Source organism: Pseudophryne corroboree, chromosome 1 (assembly GCF_028390025.1).
Source record: "Pseudophryne corroboree isolate aPseCor3 chromosome 1, aPseCor3.hap2, whole genome shotgun sequence".
In the NCBI taxonomy this organism is placed as follows: Eukaryota; Metazoa; Chordata; class Amphibia; order Anura; family Myobatrachidae; genus Pseudophryne; species Pseudophryne corroboree.
In genome coordinates this window covers 863,541,835-863,563,871 of record NC_086444.1, presented here as the reverse complement: position 1 = coordinate 863,563,871, position 22,037 = coordinate 863,541,835, and the positions used below count along the sequence as shown (strand labels likewise).

General features: G+C 40.8%; 1 protein-coding gene across 1 annotated transcript in view; it reads left to right on the top strand.

Annotated features, from left to right (window-relative positions):
- NRG1 (neuregulin 1) overlaps positions 1–22,037 on the top strand; it is a 125,473-nt gene that overhangs the window by 32,948 nt on the left and 70,488 nt on the right. Inside the window, exons 2-3 of the mRNA XM_063920007.1 lie at positions 2,353–2,539; positions 4,574–4,692. Of these exons, the coding sequence (XP_063776077.1) occupies positions 2,353–2,539; positions 4,574–4,692 (306 nt within the window). The remainder of the gene's footprint in view (positions 1–2,352; positions 2,540–4,573; positions 4,693–22,037) is intronic.

Here is a 22,037-nt window from a genome sequence, read left to right as displayed (position 1 = left end):
AAAATACAATAACTCTGCATTTTCATATTCTTAATTTACCTTTTTATTTTTATTATACCTATTAAACTTAGATCAATAATTCTGGATATTAGATGTTACAAAGACGTGCTATGTTTTGGTGATGCTTGATTAAAAACTCACTTGATCATTTATTGGCTGCTCAGTTGGGATTATATTTGCTACATTTGGGCATACATCTGTAAATGGGATGAGCCTAGAGTGATATGCTGTACAGGGCTGGTTGTTTGTAAATTGTTCTGAATTGTAGGAAAAGAACCAATCATACTAACAGACACTTGAGATCAGAGACACTCGGGGGCATTAGGTATGGCTAATAATAAAAGTCTATAAATATATATTGCCCTAGTGCTCCACTTGAATTGGATATATATAATCTATCTATCTATCTATCTATCTATCTATCTATCTATCTATCTGTCTCCTCTTTACCATCATTGTTTTATTAAAAAGAAAAATGCTGGAAGAAGAAGGCTAGTTATATTGGACACTCTTTTCCCCAGAGACTGCACTTTCTTACAAGAATACGAATCAGTGTGAATTAGTAAGGTTTATTACTACTGACTAAGACTTTTTTATCTCCTGTCTGTCTCTGAAATCAGGGTCAACAGCAGATCACAGCATGATGTGGTTGACTTTTCTTTTCTGTTCTCCCCAACGGCTAATAAAAACATAAAAGGAATACAATTTTATCATGGTAGACTGTCTGATCCCATACTATGCTCATAGCATCATGTCTATACAGTATCTTTGAAGTGTTTTATATAAAAATAAAATTATAGGAAAATAGTTCAATGTCAGAATGTACAGCATGGTACATGAAATATGTTATTATGATTAGTCCATGAATGGTAAAAGGTATTTGTTAATTTAGTGCATTTAGAACTATATATTAGATTCAGTCAGTAATAGTATGACTTTGATGAACCCTAGATTATGGCTTTCTTAAATGATAAATGACACAGAGTGAGACCTGTGCCTGTTTGCCTTCCATAGTCTATGTGTTATTGGGCCCATACATCAACAATCTAGCAGCAAGATCCTGTGTTTTGCTGATGTTTGTCTCCGACAATTGCCAAAATCCAACATAGAAATCCTTGATTTGCCGATTGAGACCTAAAAATGATCAGAATCGGCTATTCAAGGATTTTTAACATTTGTTTTTTGCTAAATGCTAAGATCGCCAAATCGGATCAGTGAATCATATCAGCCAATTGGGGATTTGCCCAATTGATGAATGGGACCCTTAATGCTCTATGTATGCCAAAAAAAGCATCTGGAGTAATATTACTCATGTTTGTGCCAAATACAGTAGGTGAGATGGGAGAGGCAGGTGTGTTCTAATGTTGACCAAGTACGGTAAGGGTATGATCACACAGATGCAGACTGGTACAGTGACATACTGTATATATGTCTGTAAAGGTCATATCATTTGCAAGTGGTCCATGGATGGTGAAAATAGTTGATGATGGTGGTTGCCAACAGTAGAGAACCAATTGTCATTAGTAAATAGAGAATGCACTGGTGATGTACAAAAACATGTACTTCCTTTGTTGATCATGTATGTATTGTGTTTTTACAATTGTTTTGTACATAAGATGGAGAGTTGCACCTGCAGTTTTAGAGAGGTTTTTTAACATTTTGTTGAAGTCTAATGTGACAATCTTGGCTTTATTCATTATACGGTAGTCTGTTAATTCTATTTATCTAGTGACTGTAAAATGCCACACGTAATCACTAGCATTGTTAGTCGTAATTACATTTTCATCTAATGATTAAAAAATATACACTTACAGGTACAACATTGATTTTCTGACACTTGATGGTCCGGCACGTCTTTTAATCCGAACACATCAAGATCCCGGGGGAAGCTAGGCGGTGGGTCTAGTTAGGGTTCGGGAGGGCTTATATAGGCTGCAGAAGGGTTTAAATAGGCAGCAGGAGGCTTAGTTAAGCTGCGGGGGGTGGATGGGGGAGAGAGTCAGACTGCGGGTGGCGTGTCAGGCTGCAGCGGCGAGTCAGGCTGTAGGCGGGTAGTCCGGCTGCACGGCTGGGAGTCAGGCTGCAGGGTTGGAGTTAGGCTGTGGGAGGTATGCTGGGTAGAATTAGGCTGCAGGGGAGGGGGGAACAGGATGCAGCCAATACCTCCATTGATAATCCGGTACAGTGCCAGAACTGAGAGTGCCGGATTATCGCTGGTGTACCTGGACATGTATATTTTAAACTGAAAATAGCTCTGTATGTACGTATTATTTATTAACGTGTTTATAGATGCATTCATTTTTAACTCATAACTTCTCATGATATTGATTCAGTCTGTTTTCTTTTCTACAGCTTCACCCCCTAGACTAAAAGAAATAAAAAGCCAGAGGATAGCAGAGGGTGAGAAGTTGACCCTCAAGTGTGAAGTTGTTTCAGATCAGCCTAGTCTCAAGTTCAAATGGTTTAAAGAAGAGAAAGAAATTGGAGGCAAAAATAAACCAGAAAACAAACCGGTCAACATCAAGATTCGGAAGAAAAAGTATGTTTTTATTTCATTTACTTATTTTTATTCATGAAACAGAATTATAATTTATATCTTCGCCTCCTCATAGTGCTTTCACACAGAAAAAAGATGATAACAACGTGTTATGAATTATTACAGTGCTAACTACTGTAAGTAGGGTAAATTATTTATTTAGGGATACAATATGCAAAACAGGAATGTTTTCAAACAGACATAAACCTTAGAGACAGAAATTCTCCACTACATTTACAGTGAGGTTCATGATGGCAGATGAGTACAGTGCAAAGTGTATGTGTCTGTCCTCCACCTCCCAATGCCACACACATTCGGAACAATGCACCATATGATGAGCGGGACACTCCCATGATAGGTCTTGACCTCGTTCTAGCACCTGTGCCCACATTATGTCTTGGTGGCCCTGCCTCCAACATGAATATAAAGTTGTTCAACTTCTTTTAATGGTTGTGTGCCTTTCTGTGAGCTGAACATAACTTCAAGGTGAAATCATGTCTAAATCATGTGTAACTGCACCTATAGGGACGACTAACATCTAGTTAAATGATTTTTACCTTTGTACTGCCTGTTTGACTTACAGTACAGCACAAATGCACACCTGTACACCACTTTTGCTATATGTGTACATGGATCCATTTCCCATTAAAATCTGGTCTAATAGTATATGTGGCAATCATTGCAGAGGTACGCTATATCTGTACATAGAGTGCATGTCATCAGGTGCACTAAACGTTAGGGAAAAATGTCAGCATAAAAACAAAGAGCAGCATCTTTCTATGCATATAGCTCTTATAGTTCTTGGCTTGTTTTGCTAGGTTCTATATTCCATATGCAGCAGAGTTACTTGGCAAAGCACATAGCCCTTCCATCTAAATAATATGCTATATACTTACCGAACCCTCCATGAGACCCTGGGGTTATGGTATCCGGATGATAGATAGACAGAGTCTAGACAGTCAATAGATAGACACCATATGTTAGACAGACATTAGGTCGACAGGGTCAAAAGGTCGACATGAAAAAGGTAGACATTACAAAAGGTCGACAGTGTCAAAATATCAACATGAAAATGGTTGACATAAAAAAAGGTAGACTCAGGTTTTTTAAAATTTTACATGTTTGTAGACTTTTTCATACCTTCTCTATCCATGTCCGCATAGACTTGGTTATAAACCTTGTTGCGAGCGCAGCAAGCCACCGATCCCGAAGCGTGGCGAGCGAAGTGAGCCCCACGAGGGGAAATCCATTCTACAAACGGGGGTCCCAGATGACAAAACTATGCTCACAAACCCCAAAAATGCCTTTTTTACGTCGATCATTTTCATGTCGACCTTTTGACCCTGCCGACATTTTGACTGTCTAACATGTGGTATCTATCTATTGGCTGTCTAACTAGACACTGTCTAGTTATACCACACCTGGGATTATAAAGGCATTTCCTGCAACCTGCTGCACAAATGTGTAGTTCATATCATTGCACAGTGAGGAACAGGGCTATGATGATGCAATTTTCAGTGGATTGTGTCATCAGGGCCCTGCATTATGTTATTGAAAAGGGAGAAGTATCAAACCTTGGAGAGAGATAAAGATGTGGAGAGAGATAATGTACCAATCAGCCAACTCCTAACTCATTTTACTGGCTGTGTTTGAATAATGACAGAAGCTGATAGGTTGGTACTTTATCTTTCTCCACTTTATCTCTTTCCAAGCTTTGATTCATCTCCCTTCAAGAGAGGTGAGCGGGATTTGGGAGTGTGGCCTAATTCCTTAAATTTAGGAGTTTCTGCCATTTCTGGAGAGTAAGCATGTATGTTATATATGTAATTGTGACATTTCCACTCTAAATTACAATATTTTAATACATAAATATACAGCAAGGAGACATTAAATTACTGTATTTACATACATAGAAAACAAAGAGAAGGTGACTCTGCTTGGTAGATTTATTGTACATTCTAGATTCCTATCCCAGAAATTGCTAGGTTTTTCTTTTCCATGGAAACATGTGTTAATGCCACATTGTTGATTCCACAGAAAGTCTTCAGAGCTCCACATTACATCAGCGTCAGATGCTGATGCCGGAGAATATAAATGCACCGTGTCCAACCAGCTGGGGAATGACAGCATGAGAGTCAATGTCACCATAGCAGAACGTAAGACAACACATTTCATCTTTTCTTCTGTATATATACGTAGTACATGTCTGTATGATACAGGATAGTTGGTTGTTTGGAATAAACATAATGTGCTAGACTTTATAGATAAAATGTAATCACTGGAATTTAATTGTCACTAGAGTATTTCTGGAAATTCTTCATATAACAATACACTACGGTAGTGGTTCCCAAACTGCATGCCGGGACACTTGCTGGGGTGCCTTGGGTTGGTAGTCCAAGTTAAATTATATATGATCACTATAATCTGCAAAATCAGTGCTTGTGGCTAACAGTCATAAAATAAGTGGGCAGACTGAAGCAAATCCCGTCCCTCACCACACAACTGACCATAAGGATGGCATATAAACACAATTTTCTTAATAGGTTTTTTTTTCTGAAATTCTCAATAATATCCTTTTGGCCTGGGAGTGCCGTGAAAACAATTCTGATACTCTAGGATTCCGTGACTCAAAAAGTTTGGGAACCACTGCACTAAGGGTGAAATAAAGGCATTCTAACCATATATATGTGCAAACACTGACTGCATCATACACATATCACAGAGATGACAGTGTTTAAGATGTGTTTAGATGGTTATCAGTGTGTGTTTATGCAGAGCACAGAACACAAATAAAACAAAGACAACACCCAATGTGTATTATACCAGTCTATAATAATAAGGGGCTCTACAGTTATTCCCAATAGTACTGCATCATTGCTTGGACTGATGCAACTGATATCAGGATTAGGTGGAGTTCACCAGTAATACAAGCACAATTTGTGCAGACTTGTATTTGGATGACTCTCACATATACAGTATATGGAGGGGCGCAACATATCAGTTTGACTCGCTTGTTTTCATAATCACACACTTGTGTAAATCTGTAAGTGTATATGTAGTGAAATATTTACTCTAACTATGCATAAGATATATGTGTCACAATGCAAGTCAAAACATTCCAGTATAATTAAATTAAGCATGTGCTGTTTTAGACCACCAGAGTTCTCATTATCGTGGTATATCATTTAGACACATACGGCAGGCAACCGGGTCACAGTCTATTCCAAATGAAACCTAGAGTTTAGCCTTCCAATATATCTGTTCCGCAGAAAGACAGTAGGTAATCATTTGAAATTGTGTGAAAAATTTACATACAAAGGAAATGAGTGATCAAAGTCTCATGTGTTGGAATGTCTACAATTTATAGCACAAATTTATAGTATGTTCCACATAACTGCACACATTAACAACATTCCTGTAAGGTCAAAAAAACAGCATCTTGTTTTACATCATGATATGCAGGCAATTAATCATACATGCAACAAACTGGTTTTCGAAGACAAGAACTAATCATCTAACATAGAATTCCATAATAACTTCCATAATCTGCCTTTTAACTTCTGGATTGTGAAATATGCTTGATATGATCTAGTCAAAACATTTTTCGAGGTTCTCAGAATAGTCATACTATGCAGTATTTAGACAACTTCTGCCATTACAGTTTATTATTATTATTATTATTATTATTATTATTATTTAAGCATATTGGACATATTCAAAATAATTCTATTATAATGTTAATTAATTTCTAAACCTAAATACTTAAAAACATTCTAAAGCAGCACAGAGACATTCTCAGACATTTTCATTCTGAATAATTACTTTGTAACACACCAATGTTATGGTATTTTAAGACAGAACTTAATAATAAACAACTATAAGGACACTTTTGTTTTTTAAACAAGACACTTTTTATTGATTTCTACAGTTTCAGGTCAACTTTATTTCACATACAGTATCATTCCCATGGAATGATTGCAGGTCCGTTTGAGAACTGTTTCTGTATACACTAAAGCCTTGTGACTCGCCCAGACTATTATGGTGACAGGAAAATGTGTAGAAGTCACTGGTAAATGGTAATCAACATGCAAATTCGTTTTTTTGTTACTGTTATTATATATTATTTAAGTGTTTATGAGCATCACCCAATGTTCACATTTTGAAACTGTGGTTTATGTAATAGTCTACCACAGTGGTTCCTAAACTGGGTACTGAGGCACCTCGGGGTGCTTTGTGGCACTTGTGGGGATGCCTTGGGATGGTGGTCCAGGACCAACTCAAATTATTTATGGTCAATCTAATAGGCAATTCCAGCGCTTGGGGCTTCCAATCATAAAACATGTGGACAAACAGAAGTTTGCCACTGAAATATGCTCCATTGGAATTTAGATTCTAAACTCGAATATACATGGGTACACCTGGATATATTTAGTCAACAGTCAATTAACCTACTGATATGTCTTTGGAGTGCGAGTGTGGAAGGAAACCGGAATGTCTAGAGAATACCTATGCAGACACTCTGAGAACATACAAACTCCACACTCTTAGGTCCCTGGTCAAGAAATAAACTGACTGCCCCATGCTATGAGGCATTAATGCTCAAAACTGTGCCACCATGGAATCCTAAATATATGAATAAATATTATGTAGTAGTTAATTTTCTATGATGGTAATGCATATTTAACATCTAAAAAATGGTTTGCACATATCAGTAACGTTATAGTCTTTATACCTTGACCTGAGAAGACTCAGTTCATTAACAAGCATGCTGGTTTCTATAGACTTTTATTTTGTACCTGTATACAGACTATATAGACAATACATGCCTTATGAACTATTTGCATGGACTGTTACACACAGAAACAACTTGTACTTTCCCCTTTAGAACAGTGCATACGATACTGTATGAGTATGACAAAATTCTAAAATATCTAGTGAGTGTTGACAAAATACCAGCATTGTAGAAATGCTAAGAATTATATACTGCTAGTTACCTTCACTGTCAATCTAAAGCAGATTGAAACACAAAATAAAAAGAATCAGCTATGTTACTTTCAGACTTTCAGAAATGTTTTCTGATGGATGGATGTTTACTATAAACAACAATGCAGGGCTTGTTGGGGGTTGTCACTGTGGGGGTTGTCACTGTGGGGGTTGCTGCTACGTGGGGGTTGTCACTGTGGGAGTTATCAGGTGACGGTGCACATCTGAATCACCTTCAGGCAGGATGCATACAAGATCATTCTTGGGCAACAAGCTTGTTTCGGGACAGACTTTGAGAGAAACCTTGCCAATCGGACAGTATCATCACCTATCTTGCTACTTATTTCTCCAGCATTTACATAGATTACATAGATATTTTTTTGCAATATATGCTAATAACATACGGGAGGGATGTAGTCAAGATGCCGGCAGTCAGCATCCTGGCGGTCAGAATACCGACGCCGGGATCCCGACCGCCAGAATGCTGGCAACTTCGCCACAGCTATTCCCACTCCTGGGTGTCCACAACACCCATGGAGTAGGAATAGAACCTGTGGTGAGCGCAGTGAGCCACCAAGCCCGCAACGTGGCAAGTACTGCGAGCCTGCAAGGGGCTTTGTTGCTCTCGCCCCCTGCCGGCATTCTGGCGGTCGGGATCCCGGAGTCAGTATTCTCACCATTGGGATCCCGACCATTGGGATCCCGTCCCCAACCCTAACATACTCCCATCCTTAACTCCGCTGAAAAGCTCAACAGTAGTTTCCCCAATTATATTTGGAAAGTTAACTGGGCAATAAATAGTAAAATGTGTTGTGTTGCTGTTCTTACATGGCACTTGTTTTCATTTTAGCCATTGTAGTGTTTCATATAATTGTTTTTATTGATTTATTTTTTTATACACTTTTCACTTGTATGAAAATGTCACACAAGACTTTGTAAGCAATATTAGGAGCTGAGAAAGGGACACAGTTAATAATGTATTAAAACAAATCCTTAAATATATGTTCATATCCCTGGCCACACTATTGACAGCTATTTATCTTTTCTGTTTGACTGAGTGAGAAAATATTTTTTTGTCCTGATTCAATTCAGGAGCAGACAAATCTCCAGTAAGTGAAACCCTTCCTGCAATCATTAGTAAGAGCCGGCTAGGTCAATAGTAAGCACCTAGCGGAAGATAGGGAGAGGAAGTCATTTTTCTTCTGCTGAGAGTACCAAAGTGACCTTAGAGAGATGTCTGACAAGCTACAGCGCTTTTGTTTGTCATTAAATATATGACTGCACTTTGTGTTACACAAATGCATTGTCTCTTTAATGAACAATATGTATCCTTTACAACATAGCTTCTAAAACAGTTACAGATATTCAAGTTGAGTGTATAAACAATACCTTCTTACATAATAGATTTCTCCTCTCGGAGATTCAGCAGTGGAGGTCTAAGGTACACTTCTGTTGCACATACCTATCTCTGTAGCATAGTTGCCTACCCTCCCTCATTCTGCAGGAGACTCCCTGAAATAGTAGCAACCTCCCTCACTCCCTAAACAGTCCAGCAATCTCCCTAATTGCACCTTACCCCCATTATGCAGCTATTACATTCTTAGGGTAAGAAAAGAAATCAGAGGTACATACATTCAAATGGGATCATCAGTGCCATTTCCCTGTATTGGCTATAAGGCACAATGATCCCTATGGCTACATGCATATCAAATAAGGTTTCTCATGGCCATTTACAGTATATGGAACCTCTTCTAAAACGCAATATACAAACAAATCCTGAAAAATATTGGTGTCTTTTCTTCAACAAGTAGATATTACAAACTTTGGGGCTTATTTACATTGGGGTGTAAGTCATTTTCATGACACGCCTCTCAGATGTAGCAGTGCTCATTCGCACTTATAGGTGTTACGTTCACAATCTCCCTGAAATTATTTTTCAAAAGTAGGTAAGTATGCTCTGTAGTCAACACAGTTCCTACATCAAGTAAACAGAGGGAGAGGCCCTGCAATTCTTCATTCAGTTTTAGGCAAGATTCTATTAACTAGACCTAATGAAGTTCAGCTTAATACACGATAAACATAAATATCCCTGTGCATAGGCAGAGGCACTGAGGGGGAGGAGCGGGTACTACTTGCCTGGCTTGTTAGAGTAGCCCGGTGGGTGCTTGCTTCGGCCACCGCTCCCCTCCAATTCTTACCTGTTAGCAGTAGCAGCCTCTCTCCCCAGCACGGCTGTGGTGGGTCCAGGGAAAGTCTCCTCTGCCTGTGGGGGATCTGCCCTTGTTCTGAGTAGCGCATGGCGCCCCCCTGTGGATTGCTGTTTTTTCATACATTTCTTTAAGGGCACGTGACCATGCCTCCCACTATTAGGCCACGTCCCTTACATTACCCAATCCCGGCCCCGCTCTATATTGCCCAGGACATAGGCAGTTCAAGAAAATCAAATAGTATTAATCTTTTTTGCTCCTCTCTTTGTGTTCATAATATACAAAATAATAAGGCCCTGTTAGGGCTAGTACTTACCAGTATTACATTACTGAAAGTTTTAAACATAAGACTTTGAGTCAAACCATTCTACATCGATGCACAGAAATGTTAAATGTGCACTTCTCCCTTCCTGTTGGTGATGCAGTTGTGGTTGCTCCCATACTTATACTGCTTGTTAACAGAAGACTAAATACTCCAAAGTTGGAATACAAATATATGTTTTGCTGCCAAAGATAAGGTACCTATATTATTTTCAGTGTGAGAAAAAAAAAATGAAATCCTCTTTATAAAATAGTTTTTGCCTTATAAATATAACATGCCATGGCAGCCTAAATACCGGTAGGTATTTAGCTATTCTCAAAAGCAGTTTTATTTTTAATCTGGCTCCTCGTCAAGACAGAAGGATAATTTGTTCTGCACAAAGCTCCCTGGAACTGATGATGCTGAGTAACCAGAGACTTGCCAAACTGCAGCATCATGGACAATGTGACCTTGACGGAACACAAGCATTTCTGAAACCAATTGGGAAAATTAGATGATAAGGCTTCTAATGCATATATCTCTGCCACTCACTAGCAAAGCAATCTCTAATAAAGACTCCTAAGTAGGCGGAGAAGGCTTGAAAAACTTAGATTGTGCCAGTACTCCCATGACTTCTTATTATCATTACTCTAATTGTCCTGTTAAGTGCGATAATAATTTACTTTCATACAGTGACTGAAACAAATACTCAGGGGGAGGGGGGTGTATTAAACACTTTGGAGAGATAAAGTGGAGAGAGATAATGTACTAACAGCTCCTAGTTGTCATTTTACAGGCTTTGTTTGGAGCCTGAAAACTTTTCATAGATATTTTTAAATGCTAGTTGCAGGTTAAAATATTATTTCCAGTGTTAGTAAAAGCTATTGAAGAAGATAATTGTAAAAAACAGTGGGAAGACTGCTCCAAAAATATTGTATTTGTAAAGCATGATTATTATTTTTTTATTTTTCTATTTTTCCCTTTTTGAAGAAAAATATTCTCCTTGTTGAAATACCATTTTAAAATGGAACATTTGATGTTGCTAGCTTTGGGGGTCATTCTGACCTGATCGCAAGCAGCAACTTTTTGCTGCCCGTGCGATCAACTAGACGCCGCCTATGGAGGAGTGTTTTTTTTGCATAGCAAGGCTGCGTTCGCTTGTGCAGCCGTGCTATGCAAAAAAAGTTTTGTGCAAAAGTAGACTAAGGCTAGACATACTACCCTGTGCGATCACTTCAGCGTCTCAGGTCCAGGAATTGACGTCAGACATCCACCCTCCAAACGCCTCGTCACGCCTGCTTTCGGATCTCCATGCCCTGAAAACGGTCACTTGACGCCCAGATCCGCCTTCCTCCTGTCAATCTTCTTGTGGTGGCCACTGCAACCGCTTTCTTCGTTAAAGGCGTTGCTGCCTGGTGACGGCCACCGCCGGGCAACGAAGTGCCTGCGCAATGCGGCCGCAGCGCATGCACAGTTCCGACCCGATCACATGGCTGCAATGACCCCCTTTAAGTGTAGTATATGTTTCAACAGAATAAGATAGAGAGCCTGATTCTGATTTGGAAGTAAAGCAAAAAAAAGCAAGTAACTGTGTACCCAGATAAAACCATATTGCACTGTTGTTGGGGCAGATGTAAAATGTGCAGAGAGATTTAGAGGGGGGGGGGGTGTCCAAACTGCAATCTAATTGCAGTGTAAAAATAAAGATGCCTATCATTTGTGGGCAACATGCAAAAGCAGCCAGTATTTACCCTGCACGGAAAGAATATAAATGTATTTGCTCCCCTTGCATTGCAACATGGTTTGTTCCAGATACAAAGTTACCCATTTTCTTTGCTTTACTTTCATATCAGAATCAGGGAAATAGTTTGTTAGTCTTTAGAATGTCACAGTTTAAATAGTGATAAGCATCTACTTTTATTTATTATGTATTCTTCATTTCACCTAATCTAAACTAAGCTTTTCATAGATTTTTAGAATTCGGAAATGTGGTTAGATATACTGTAACTTTGCACCAGTTGATGTTTTAAGATCTAATCTTCCCTGTAATAGTTGTAGCAATTCATAGCAGAGGCTATTAGGCCAGCTGGGTGCTGTTCAGCATAGTGGTGCTGATTCTTGAAAGCAGCTGCTTAACAATAGAATATCTCTATTAAGGTTGACTGTAATTGATGACCACTTGGGGCAGATGGAGTCACCTGCAGACTTGTGGCTACTGCTCTTCCTGCCAGTATATTATATCCATTATACAGAGATAGCAGATAGAAAGGAAATAAATGTGAATGGCTACTAGAAGTGGTCACTGCGTTACTGTAAAGCATACAAATTCTTATACATCTCATCAACATAAGAATATGGCAGTGTGTACGAAGTACAAAGCTATCACTTGTGCTGTCATTTAATTGCAGCTCTGTCTCTGTGTTGGATCAATGTTGTTATATGAAATACATTCATCAGGGGCAAATGTTAGTGCATTGCAGTCTGATTGTTATCATCTAAGGCAAGTTCACAAACATGTCTGTCTTCTCAATGCCTGACAGTTCTTTGACACATTACAATAGTTTGTAACATATTAGTAAATCCAGTGAAATTCGAGATTTTAATACCGATTGCTATAATAATCCAGAACAGGCATTGTTAGTTACACAAATTTGTATTTCTTAAGTAATTCTATCAGCATATAGAAGCAGTTATTAGCGACTTGCAGTGCTATATGTACAGTAATAAATCACCTTTTATAAGTCAAATGAGTATCACATTAAAAGATCAATGTGCTTCAATTGCAAGTTGCCTTCAAATTTATTTTTGCAAGAAAATGTAAATGTTTAGGTATATATATATTTCTGAATAATAAATGATACAAAAATTGGGGCCATACCACCGATATGTCCAAGCAATATCTCTATGAATTACTCCATACATATTTAGGCTTGCCCCTACTTAATATCACCAAGCCATACTTACTTGCTACAACAAATCAGGCTTGTCCCACAAGAATGAGATGGCTGTGTATCTAGGAGAAAATCTGCAAACCTGTAACATTGACCTGTCCTAGATACTGTTACATTGTGATGTCCTTCCATTTAGCATGTCAATCTGTATTATTTTAGATACAGCATTCAGCTACAGACTTTGGGGTCTATGTACCAAGCCTTGGATGGAGATAAATTAATCCAGCTCATAACTGCCGTGTTATAGGCTGTGTTTGAAAAATTACTGCTACTTTATCTCTGTCCATTTTATCCCCATCCAAGGCTTATCACATAGACCGTTTTGTTAGATATATACAGTAAAATGTTAAAAAAAATTCAAGTCATTTTGTCATTCTGTGCCAAATATCATGCAACTGCTGCCACCACACATCAGAATAGAGTAATGAATATGTTTGATACTTTATGATTTGTATTAGTTACACATACTCATATATTCATATGTAAGGACAATAAGTTTCCCATATAGCAGCCATAGAAAATAAACCAGGGGTATTTACTGTAAGTGTTAACAATGACTTGCACAATTTTTCCTGCTTTAACTGCATTGTGTTGGCAGGCCCCGTAGGTGAAAGCTGCTCGTTTTTGTTTTAATAATTGTTATTACTATGCTATTTTTTGGCATAATTCTGCTCTATTCCATCTCCTAATGCACTGGCAAGATTACTGCTGCCAATAGCTGAATCCTGCCACTGCAGTGCTAAGATAGCCTCTGCAGCTTTTTAAATTATGCATCCCACTTCCTGTAACTACATGAGCCTGCAGACTGATTAGAGTATTTTATTGCAAGGTATAGGAATGATCAGCATGTAATGTGATAGAAGTAGTAAGCAATAAGAAGTATGCCTGGTATTTCCTAAATCTTATATACAACTGGAATAGCCATTGTGATTATAGAGTACAACTTACATTTTCTCTTTAATAGGTTTTTCACTTAAATATTTTTTTAATTATACAATATTTCACCAGTTTTTGCCTTTTTTTTTTACATTTTGCGTAATTTATTTCAAATTTTAAACCTTATATATGGTACAAACCAAAGTATTATAAAACAGGATAGTTAATATAATTAATAGCTGTGTATGGTTAGCCATGAATGTTATAATGACCATGCATGTACAGATTCTATTGCTTAGGGAAGAGATTCCCAAACTCTGCCATTACAGTTCAGGTTTTAGGGATATCCATGTATAAGCACAGGTGACGTTTAGTACCTCAGTCAATGTGCTTTAACCATCTGGACTCAGTCATGAACATCCTTAAAATCTGGACTGTAATGGTGGACTTTGGGATACTCTGGCTTAATGTGTTTAGATCCTGACTACTGAATGACAGGATGGAATATGCAACAACTCATATAATGGCTACACGTGGTCAATGAACAGCATTCCCAGAGAAAGGGGTATATGTAACAGGGTCCAAGTTTGCCAGAGCTGCGGGATGCCAGCTGATCTCGGACTTTATTTTTAAAGCAGCGATAATTTTTTATTTTTAAAGCATCGATCATTTACAAGTAAAAACCAGGTTGGGTTTGCCTTGTAAAAGATTGCTTCTTTAAAAAAAACGAACAAGATCGGTCGGCATTTCGCACCTGCAACAAACTCGGTCCCTATTACATTTGCCCAAAGAGTTCAGTTCCAATAATTTTTTTATTGAAATTAATGGTAGTTTTCATCCCACAGAATTATTTCTGTGAAGTTGAAAACAAATGACAACAGCGCTTTATGCGCTAGATTAATTTAACACCAATTCTCTGTGGTTTTGACCCTGAAATTTTAAATTGCAATTATATTAGATGCAAGTCTAACGTGTTTTGCAATTAATATTTTTGACATTTTAATTGATGGGATCAAAATTGTGAATTGATGGCTTGAAAAATCTGTTGTTTAGTATATCCAGCCCTATGTGTTAGTAGTTTATTACAAAGTAATGTTTAACATGTTGTGTTTTAGGCAAAATTCAACTCAACTGTATTTGTCTTTGTTCAACAACATACTATAAGCATGTATTGACATTTGCTGCCTTTGGAATTATACACGCAGTCTATTGGTTCTCTCCACTGGCATTTATAATGGGTGCAGGGTGTACAGGTCACACAGGCCCCTGAGTCAAGGGAGGCCTACACTGCACACGTCGCACCCATTTCTTGAATACGTACCCCTCCGCAGTCCTGTGCCCGACTGCAGCATTGCTTTAGCAATCAATGGAAAAATGGTGCAGTGACCATTTTCCCAGAGATCTGCATATGCGTATTAGAGTCTGATCCCTCTGGTGCTTAGACTCTAATGCACTGGCGGCAGAGAGGAGGCAGCCTGGTCGGAGGAAGCTGCACACGGGCCTCCTCCTCTCTTAAAACACCCCTAGATCTTTCGTATTATTCCTCAGCAGTCTGTATTTCACATTAGGTATCATGTAACTTATTTTGTACAGATCAACATATTTCATAATTGCAGTAAGAAAATGAATACATTAGAGATTCCTGATTTATAGTAGTCAGTAGTATTATTTTCAGTATTAGGGCATTTCTCAGCTTCCTGGTATAAGGCTCCTGTACATTTTACTTAAAAACATAAAATAAAAAAAACCCTTCCAATATTGAGGGTATTACATTACACTGCTATGCAGATCGTCAGCCATAAATGTATTATACTATCTAATGGAACATTATAGATTATCCTCATGTACGTTTGTCATCTAATGTTCCTGTTTTATGTCTTACATGTCCTCTCTAGGGTACACCACACTCCATAGCAAAGCCATTTGCCTCAGAAACAATAGCCTCACTAAACAGTGTACAGTATCACAGTGTGTACGGCACATAACTAAATATGTATAACATGCTAAATAGTTGCAGTTGTACAGGCCTAAATAAGGTGTGATCTGCACATTCACATATTGGGTCCTGGACGGGACAGGAGGCATGACGCTATGTGCACATAAGTCTGTCATACTTACCCTAGAAGAGGGGTGACCAAGATTTGGCCCATAACTGCAATCCCAGATTGCCCATAGGCAACTATGGTCTGATTTTACCTATAACCTGGGGCAGATTCCATGTTTCATGTGTCTCTCTGGACTCTGGAAGCACTAGCGCATGACATATTGGACAAACATAGGCTTTATATTGTATGTCTTATTTTGATCTACAGTATCTTTGACATCACTGAACTACTACCGAAAACATCTGTGAGCTGGTTTGTCCCGTAATTGATTATGTTGGAATGTGTGTCTGCTGTTGCAGGTGGTATGGCACATGGTAAATGTACACACCAGCGGATGCCCTGAAGTCACTGAACAGCCCAGTGCAGTGGTTTATTTAGCAGTAACTTTGATGTAGAGCTGTACTCACAGTTATGCATGTAACAGACTCTCAGCGTGGAGTGGAGTTTGAGCGGAGCATACATACCATAAGTTGGTGACTGTATGTTGGTAAAGGAGCAGGAAGCAGGCAGTAAACAATGCTGTTGATGCAGTATATCTCAGGGTATACCATAGAGTTAATGTCCATGTCCCACTGTGGCGCTGTAACACGGTGACAAGATGGCACCAGGGATTTGCAGAAGTACAGAAGGCAGCCAACTTGGCTAGGGATGGAAGCTTCCCTAAAGGAGCCAACATGGAGACTGCACAGTGGTGCTCCCCTGGCTTCAACGGTTTAATTGTGATTAGTGTCATTCATGATGGGAGTGTGCTAAGTTTCCTCATACTTTGGTGCTACCACCAAATTTTCAGGTCACTATACTATACAAATGTTGTGCTGCTGCATATTGTCCTGACTTTTCTCACATATCATTCTGATCCCTGCATTTATTTGTAAATAAATTCCTGTCTTTGTCAGCTGCTTTGTGGACTGACCGGCTAGTCATGTGCATATTATCCTCTGAAGGCTTTCTTTCTTTGTTACTCAGCAGTCAGCCTGCACCTTTATCAGGCTGCAAATATATCTGTCTATAACACAGCAGCATGTACCTGAGTCTGCGAAGGGTCTGTCAGCATTTCTAATTATCCTGAAATGAAATGGAGGATATGAGATTGCACTATACCATTAAAAAAATCCCGCCAAAAAGTCCACTTAGCCAGTATGCCTGTAGATTATATTAAATATATATGAGTTCTATACACTTTTGCTGCAATTAGCCAGCAGCACAGAGGAAGAAGCAACAGTCTTCGGGGGTCTGAGGGCGCAGTTATATTGCTTACACAGGGCTCCCATGAAGTGATGTTCCCAAATGGCTGCTCTTGGCATAAATCAATGCGGGCCCTGCCTGTAAAGACACTTTTACCCAAGAAACAAAACAGCATGCACAAGGTATACAGTGCAAATAGCCTGGAAGATGTTATATAATCTGCTTTAAAGCTACTCTGCAGGAATTGTTTCTCTTTAGATCAGTGGCGTAACTAGAAATTTTTCTCCCCCAAGCCAAAAAATTCTTCGGCGCCCCCCCCCCCCCCCTTCATGCTCCATAATTGGGAGCAAGAAAGGGATAAATATGCGCGCGCCAAAAAAGGGGCGTGGTTTTGTTGTAGTGGGCGTGGTTTCGCATAAAGGGGCGTGGCATTGCAGGAAAAGACTACCTTATACCCCAGTTTTGCAACCTGCACGCCCATACATTGGCCACCACAGGAAAGAAAAATAATCCTGATTCATGCCCCTTACATTATTTGTCATTTTTCCTCCTTATAGTAATGCCCAGTATACATTATGCCACATACTGCAATGGCCCTTAGACATTATGCCGCACACAATAATGCACAACACAATATGCACACACTGTAATGCCCCCGACACATTATGCCACACACCGTAATGTCTGTGACACATTATGCCACACACCGTAATGCCTGTGACACATTATGACAGGAATCGCAATGTCCGTTATACATTATGCTACACACTGCAATGCCCCTGATACATTATAGCACATACAATGTCTGTGACACATTATGACACACACCGCAATGTCCGTGATACATTATGCCACACACTGCAATGCCCGATACATTATAGCACATACAATGCCTGTGACACATTATGCCACACACTGCAATGACCTTGAGACATTATACCACAATGCCCGTGATATAGTATACCATACACCGTAATGCCTGTGACACATACCGCAATGCCCTGCCCGTTATACCCTATGCCACACATCGCAATGCCCGTTATGTATTATGCCACACTGCAATGACCCTGAGACATTATACCACATACCACAATGCCCGTGATATAGTAAACCACACACCGTAATGCCTGACACATTATGACACACACCGCAATGTCCGTGATACATTATGCCACACACTGCAATGACCCTGAGACATTATACCACATATCACAATGCCCGCGATATAGTATACCATACACCGTAATGCCTGTGACACATTATGACACACACCGCAATGTCCGTGATACATTATGCCACACACCGTAATGCCCATTACACATTAAGTCCTACAGTAAGGCTTCTAATTACTTTTCAATTACCTGCTCGTTGTCAGGGGTTTCATGCACTGGGTGTCATGCTCGTTGCTAGGGGTTTCATGCTCTTGGTTCCATGCACGGTGCCAGGGGTTTTCATGCTCAGGGTGTCATGCTCGTTGCCAGGGGTTTCATGCACTGGGTGTCATGCTCGTTGCCAGGTGTTTCATGCACTGGGTGTCATGCTCGTTGCCAGGTGTTTCATGCACTGGGTGTCATGCTCGTTGCTAGGAGGTAGTCCTTGTTGCTAGGGCTGTGCTCCCAGTGCCACATATGTCCCCAGTGCCAGATATTCCCCCACGGTGCCAGGTACTTACATGCCCCAGTGCCAAATATAGTCGTCCCCCCCATGTGCCAGGTACACATATACCCCCCCAGTGCCACATATGCCCCCAGTGCCAGATATTCCCCCCCAGTGCCACATATGCCCCCAGTGCCAGATATGCCCCCAGTGCCATATATTCCCCCCCAGTGCCAAATATGCCCCCAGTGCCATATATGCCCCCAGTGCCAGATATTCCCCCCAGTGCCAGATATTCCCCCGTGCCATATATGCCCCCAGTGCCAGATATTCCCCCCAGTGCCAGATATTCCCCCTGTGCCATATATGCCCCCAGTGCCAGATATCCCCCCCAGTGCCATATATGCCCCCAGTGCCAGATATTCCCCCCCAGTGCCATATATGCCCCCAGTGCCAGATATTCCCCCCCAGTGCCATATATGCCCCAGTGCCAGATATCCCCCCCCAGTGCCAGATATTCCCCCCAGTGCCAGATATTCCCCCCAGTGCCATATATGCCCCAGTGCCAGATATCCCCCCCCCCAGTGCCAGATATTCCCCCCAGTGCCATATATGCCCCAGTGCCATATATGCCCCCAGTGCCAGATATTCCCCCCAGTGCCATATATGCCCCCCATGCCATATATGCCCCCAGTGCCAGATATCCCCCCCCCAGTGCCATATATGCCCCCAGTGCCAGATATTCCCCGCCCAGTGTCATATATGCCCCAGTGCCAGATATCCCCCCCCCCAGTGCCAGATATTCCCCCCAGTGCCAGAAATGCCCCAGTGCCAGATATTCCTCCCCCCCCCCCGTGCCATATATGCCCCCAGTGCCAGATATTTACCCCCCCCCCGCCGTCGCTTTTTGGAGGGACACAGAGGGTACAGCTCGTCTCTCCTGTGTCCCTCCTGCTGCATCATCTCCGGCGGCCGCGGGTCTAATAGGGGGAAGTGCCGGTTCGTGAGCCAATTAGAGCTCACGGACGGCACTTCCCCCTATTAGACCCGCGGCCGCCGGAGATGATGCAGCAGGAGGGACACAGGGAGGCGCGCTGTGTGCCCTCTGTGTCCCTCCAAAAAGCGGCGGAGGGAAGGAGACTGCAGACTGACATGCGGACGCTCGTCCGCATGTCAGTCTGCTGTAAATCAGTGGCGCCCCCGCAGCCCCTCGCCCCCAAGCCACCGCGAGGACTGCGGGGGCAGTAGTTACGCCACTGCTTTAGATAGAAGAAGTATAAGCCTGCCGTTTAATTTACATTGTCAAATGTAAATTGTCAAAGTTAAAGTTATACAAACATCATTCCCCTCTAATTTAGCCAAAATATGAATACAGTCTAAAAAAAGAAAAGAAAAATATCTTAACTTCCAAGTATATCATTTGAATTATGATTGTGTCCTTTTACTCCGAGACCTCCATTCTTCTACAAAACATCCTGTGTGGGCACTTGTGTTACGACACTTCTGATATTCATGGTTTAATGTCAGGATTTTTCTTTGAAATTCCACTGGTTTAGTGCAGAGGTTTTCTGCTTAGAAGCTGTAATAACACCAGTGTCTATTTCAGTGCAGCGTGGAAAGGGTGTGAAATGCAAGTGGGTGGTTTTATTGAAAAGTCAAACTGTATTAATGGGTGGCATTGCCCTACAGTGCCAGTGCTGGATGGGAACACTGTGTGATTGGCAAGTGGAACGAGACACCCTGTGTGCAGATAGATGTAAATAACTTAATAGCCATTGTTCTAGAGCTAGCTGTGCTTCTGGAATGAGCAGCTTCTAAGTGACTCCAGAATAAAGTAAGAAACAGCGATGCCCTAACTAAAGATAAGAATACTATATACTGTAAGAGGATAGATGTTTTTTTTTAAATCATACTTGTTTGAGATTTATTTTGTTGTTTATTTTTTAAGACTTTGCTTGTAATATTCTTTAAACACTAGCACCTCTTCACTAATTCATTGCAGTGCTATTATGACGGTTTGTCAAAGATCAAAAGACAATGGGAGATCTACATTGTATTTTATACAGCTCTCCATTCTCTAGTTTGCAGAGATAGCGAACACTTTTAGCTCGCGGAATACCCAAACATTTAGTCTCTAAGTAGCAAATTAATCCATGACCTAAAACCTTGTGGGATTTGAAATCATAAATTATAGATGTAGCCAAACATGAGAGAATCCATATGGAAATCAGGAGCAATGGAAAGTCTAATCCAGCAGATGGAGGCCCAGTTGCACAGTGTGGGCCCGATTCAGGATGGATCACTAAACTGCAAAAATTACTAAAATGTTGCGGGCGCATGCGCAGCGCCCATCCTGTGCATGCGCCCGCATTTCTGGCGAGCACCGCATATCATGCAAATGCCTCTACCTGTCAATCAGGCAGAGGCGTTAGCGGGGCAGGGGGGGGCTCTAATGCTCTGTTTCCTAGGTGGAGAAAGAGCATTGCTGGGGTGTGGCTACAAAATGGGGGGGGGGGTGACGGGGGCATGATCGGGGAGGCTGCATGATGTCACAAGCAGGCGCCATGATCAAAAATATGACGGCGGGTCTCCTGCGGGCGCAGGAGGTGACCTTCATTTTAGCGATCAAGCAGAAATTGTGGTGCGATCGCAATTTCTGCTTCATCGAGGGGGGCAGAATTTTCAGTCCAACCTGAATCAGGCCCTGTGTATGCACACTGAACTGATTGAGCCACACGCAGATGTATTGGGATTTCCTGTGTGGTGACTGGGAGGTGGGTATGCAGATGCACTGAGATCATGCGTTTTATGGGCGTGTAATGAGAGTGTCGAGGATGTGTTGCAGGAGTGGTTTCATACTCAGAAACTCGCGCATATTGGAGGCCATACTTTGACAGCGATTCTGCAACTAGTAGAAGGCTGGTGCAAGTCTCATGGCGCTTACAATGGTTATGGCTGCAGCTGCTCATCCTTTCATGGCTGTACACAAGGAATGTGCTGATACCAGCATTAGCATAACATTCTAGGCACGGCTTCAGCAAAAGATACTGACACGGTGGCAGCAATGTCCAACTCAGAATCAGCCCCATAGCCAGTATTTGTGTTATAGCACCTTTTTATAGTTAACCGGGGTTCCTGAGCTGATGTCTTATACACCAGAAATGTGACACCTATGGGTTGTGTTTTGTAAATAGGAGTCTGTTTTAACGGGCCACTAATTGTAATACTAACAGTATAGAAAATGTGACTGGAAACAACAGTTTTGGTTAGCCAGACCTGCCCTTATATGCCAGCTAC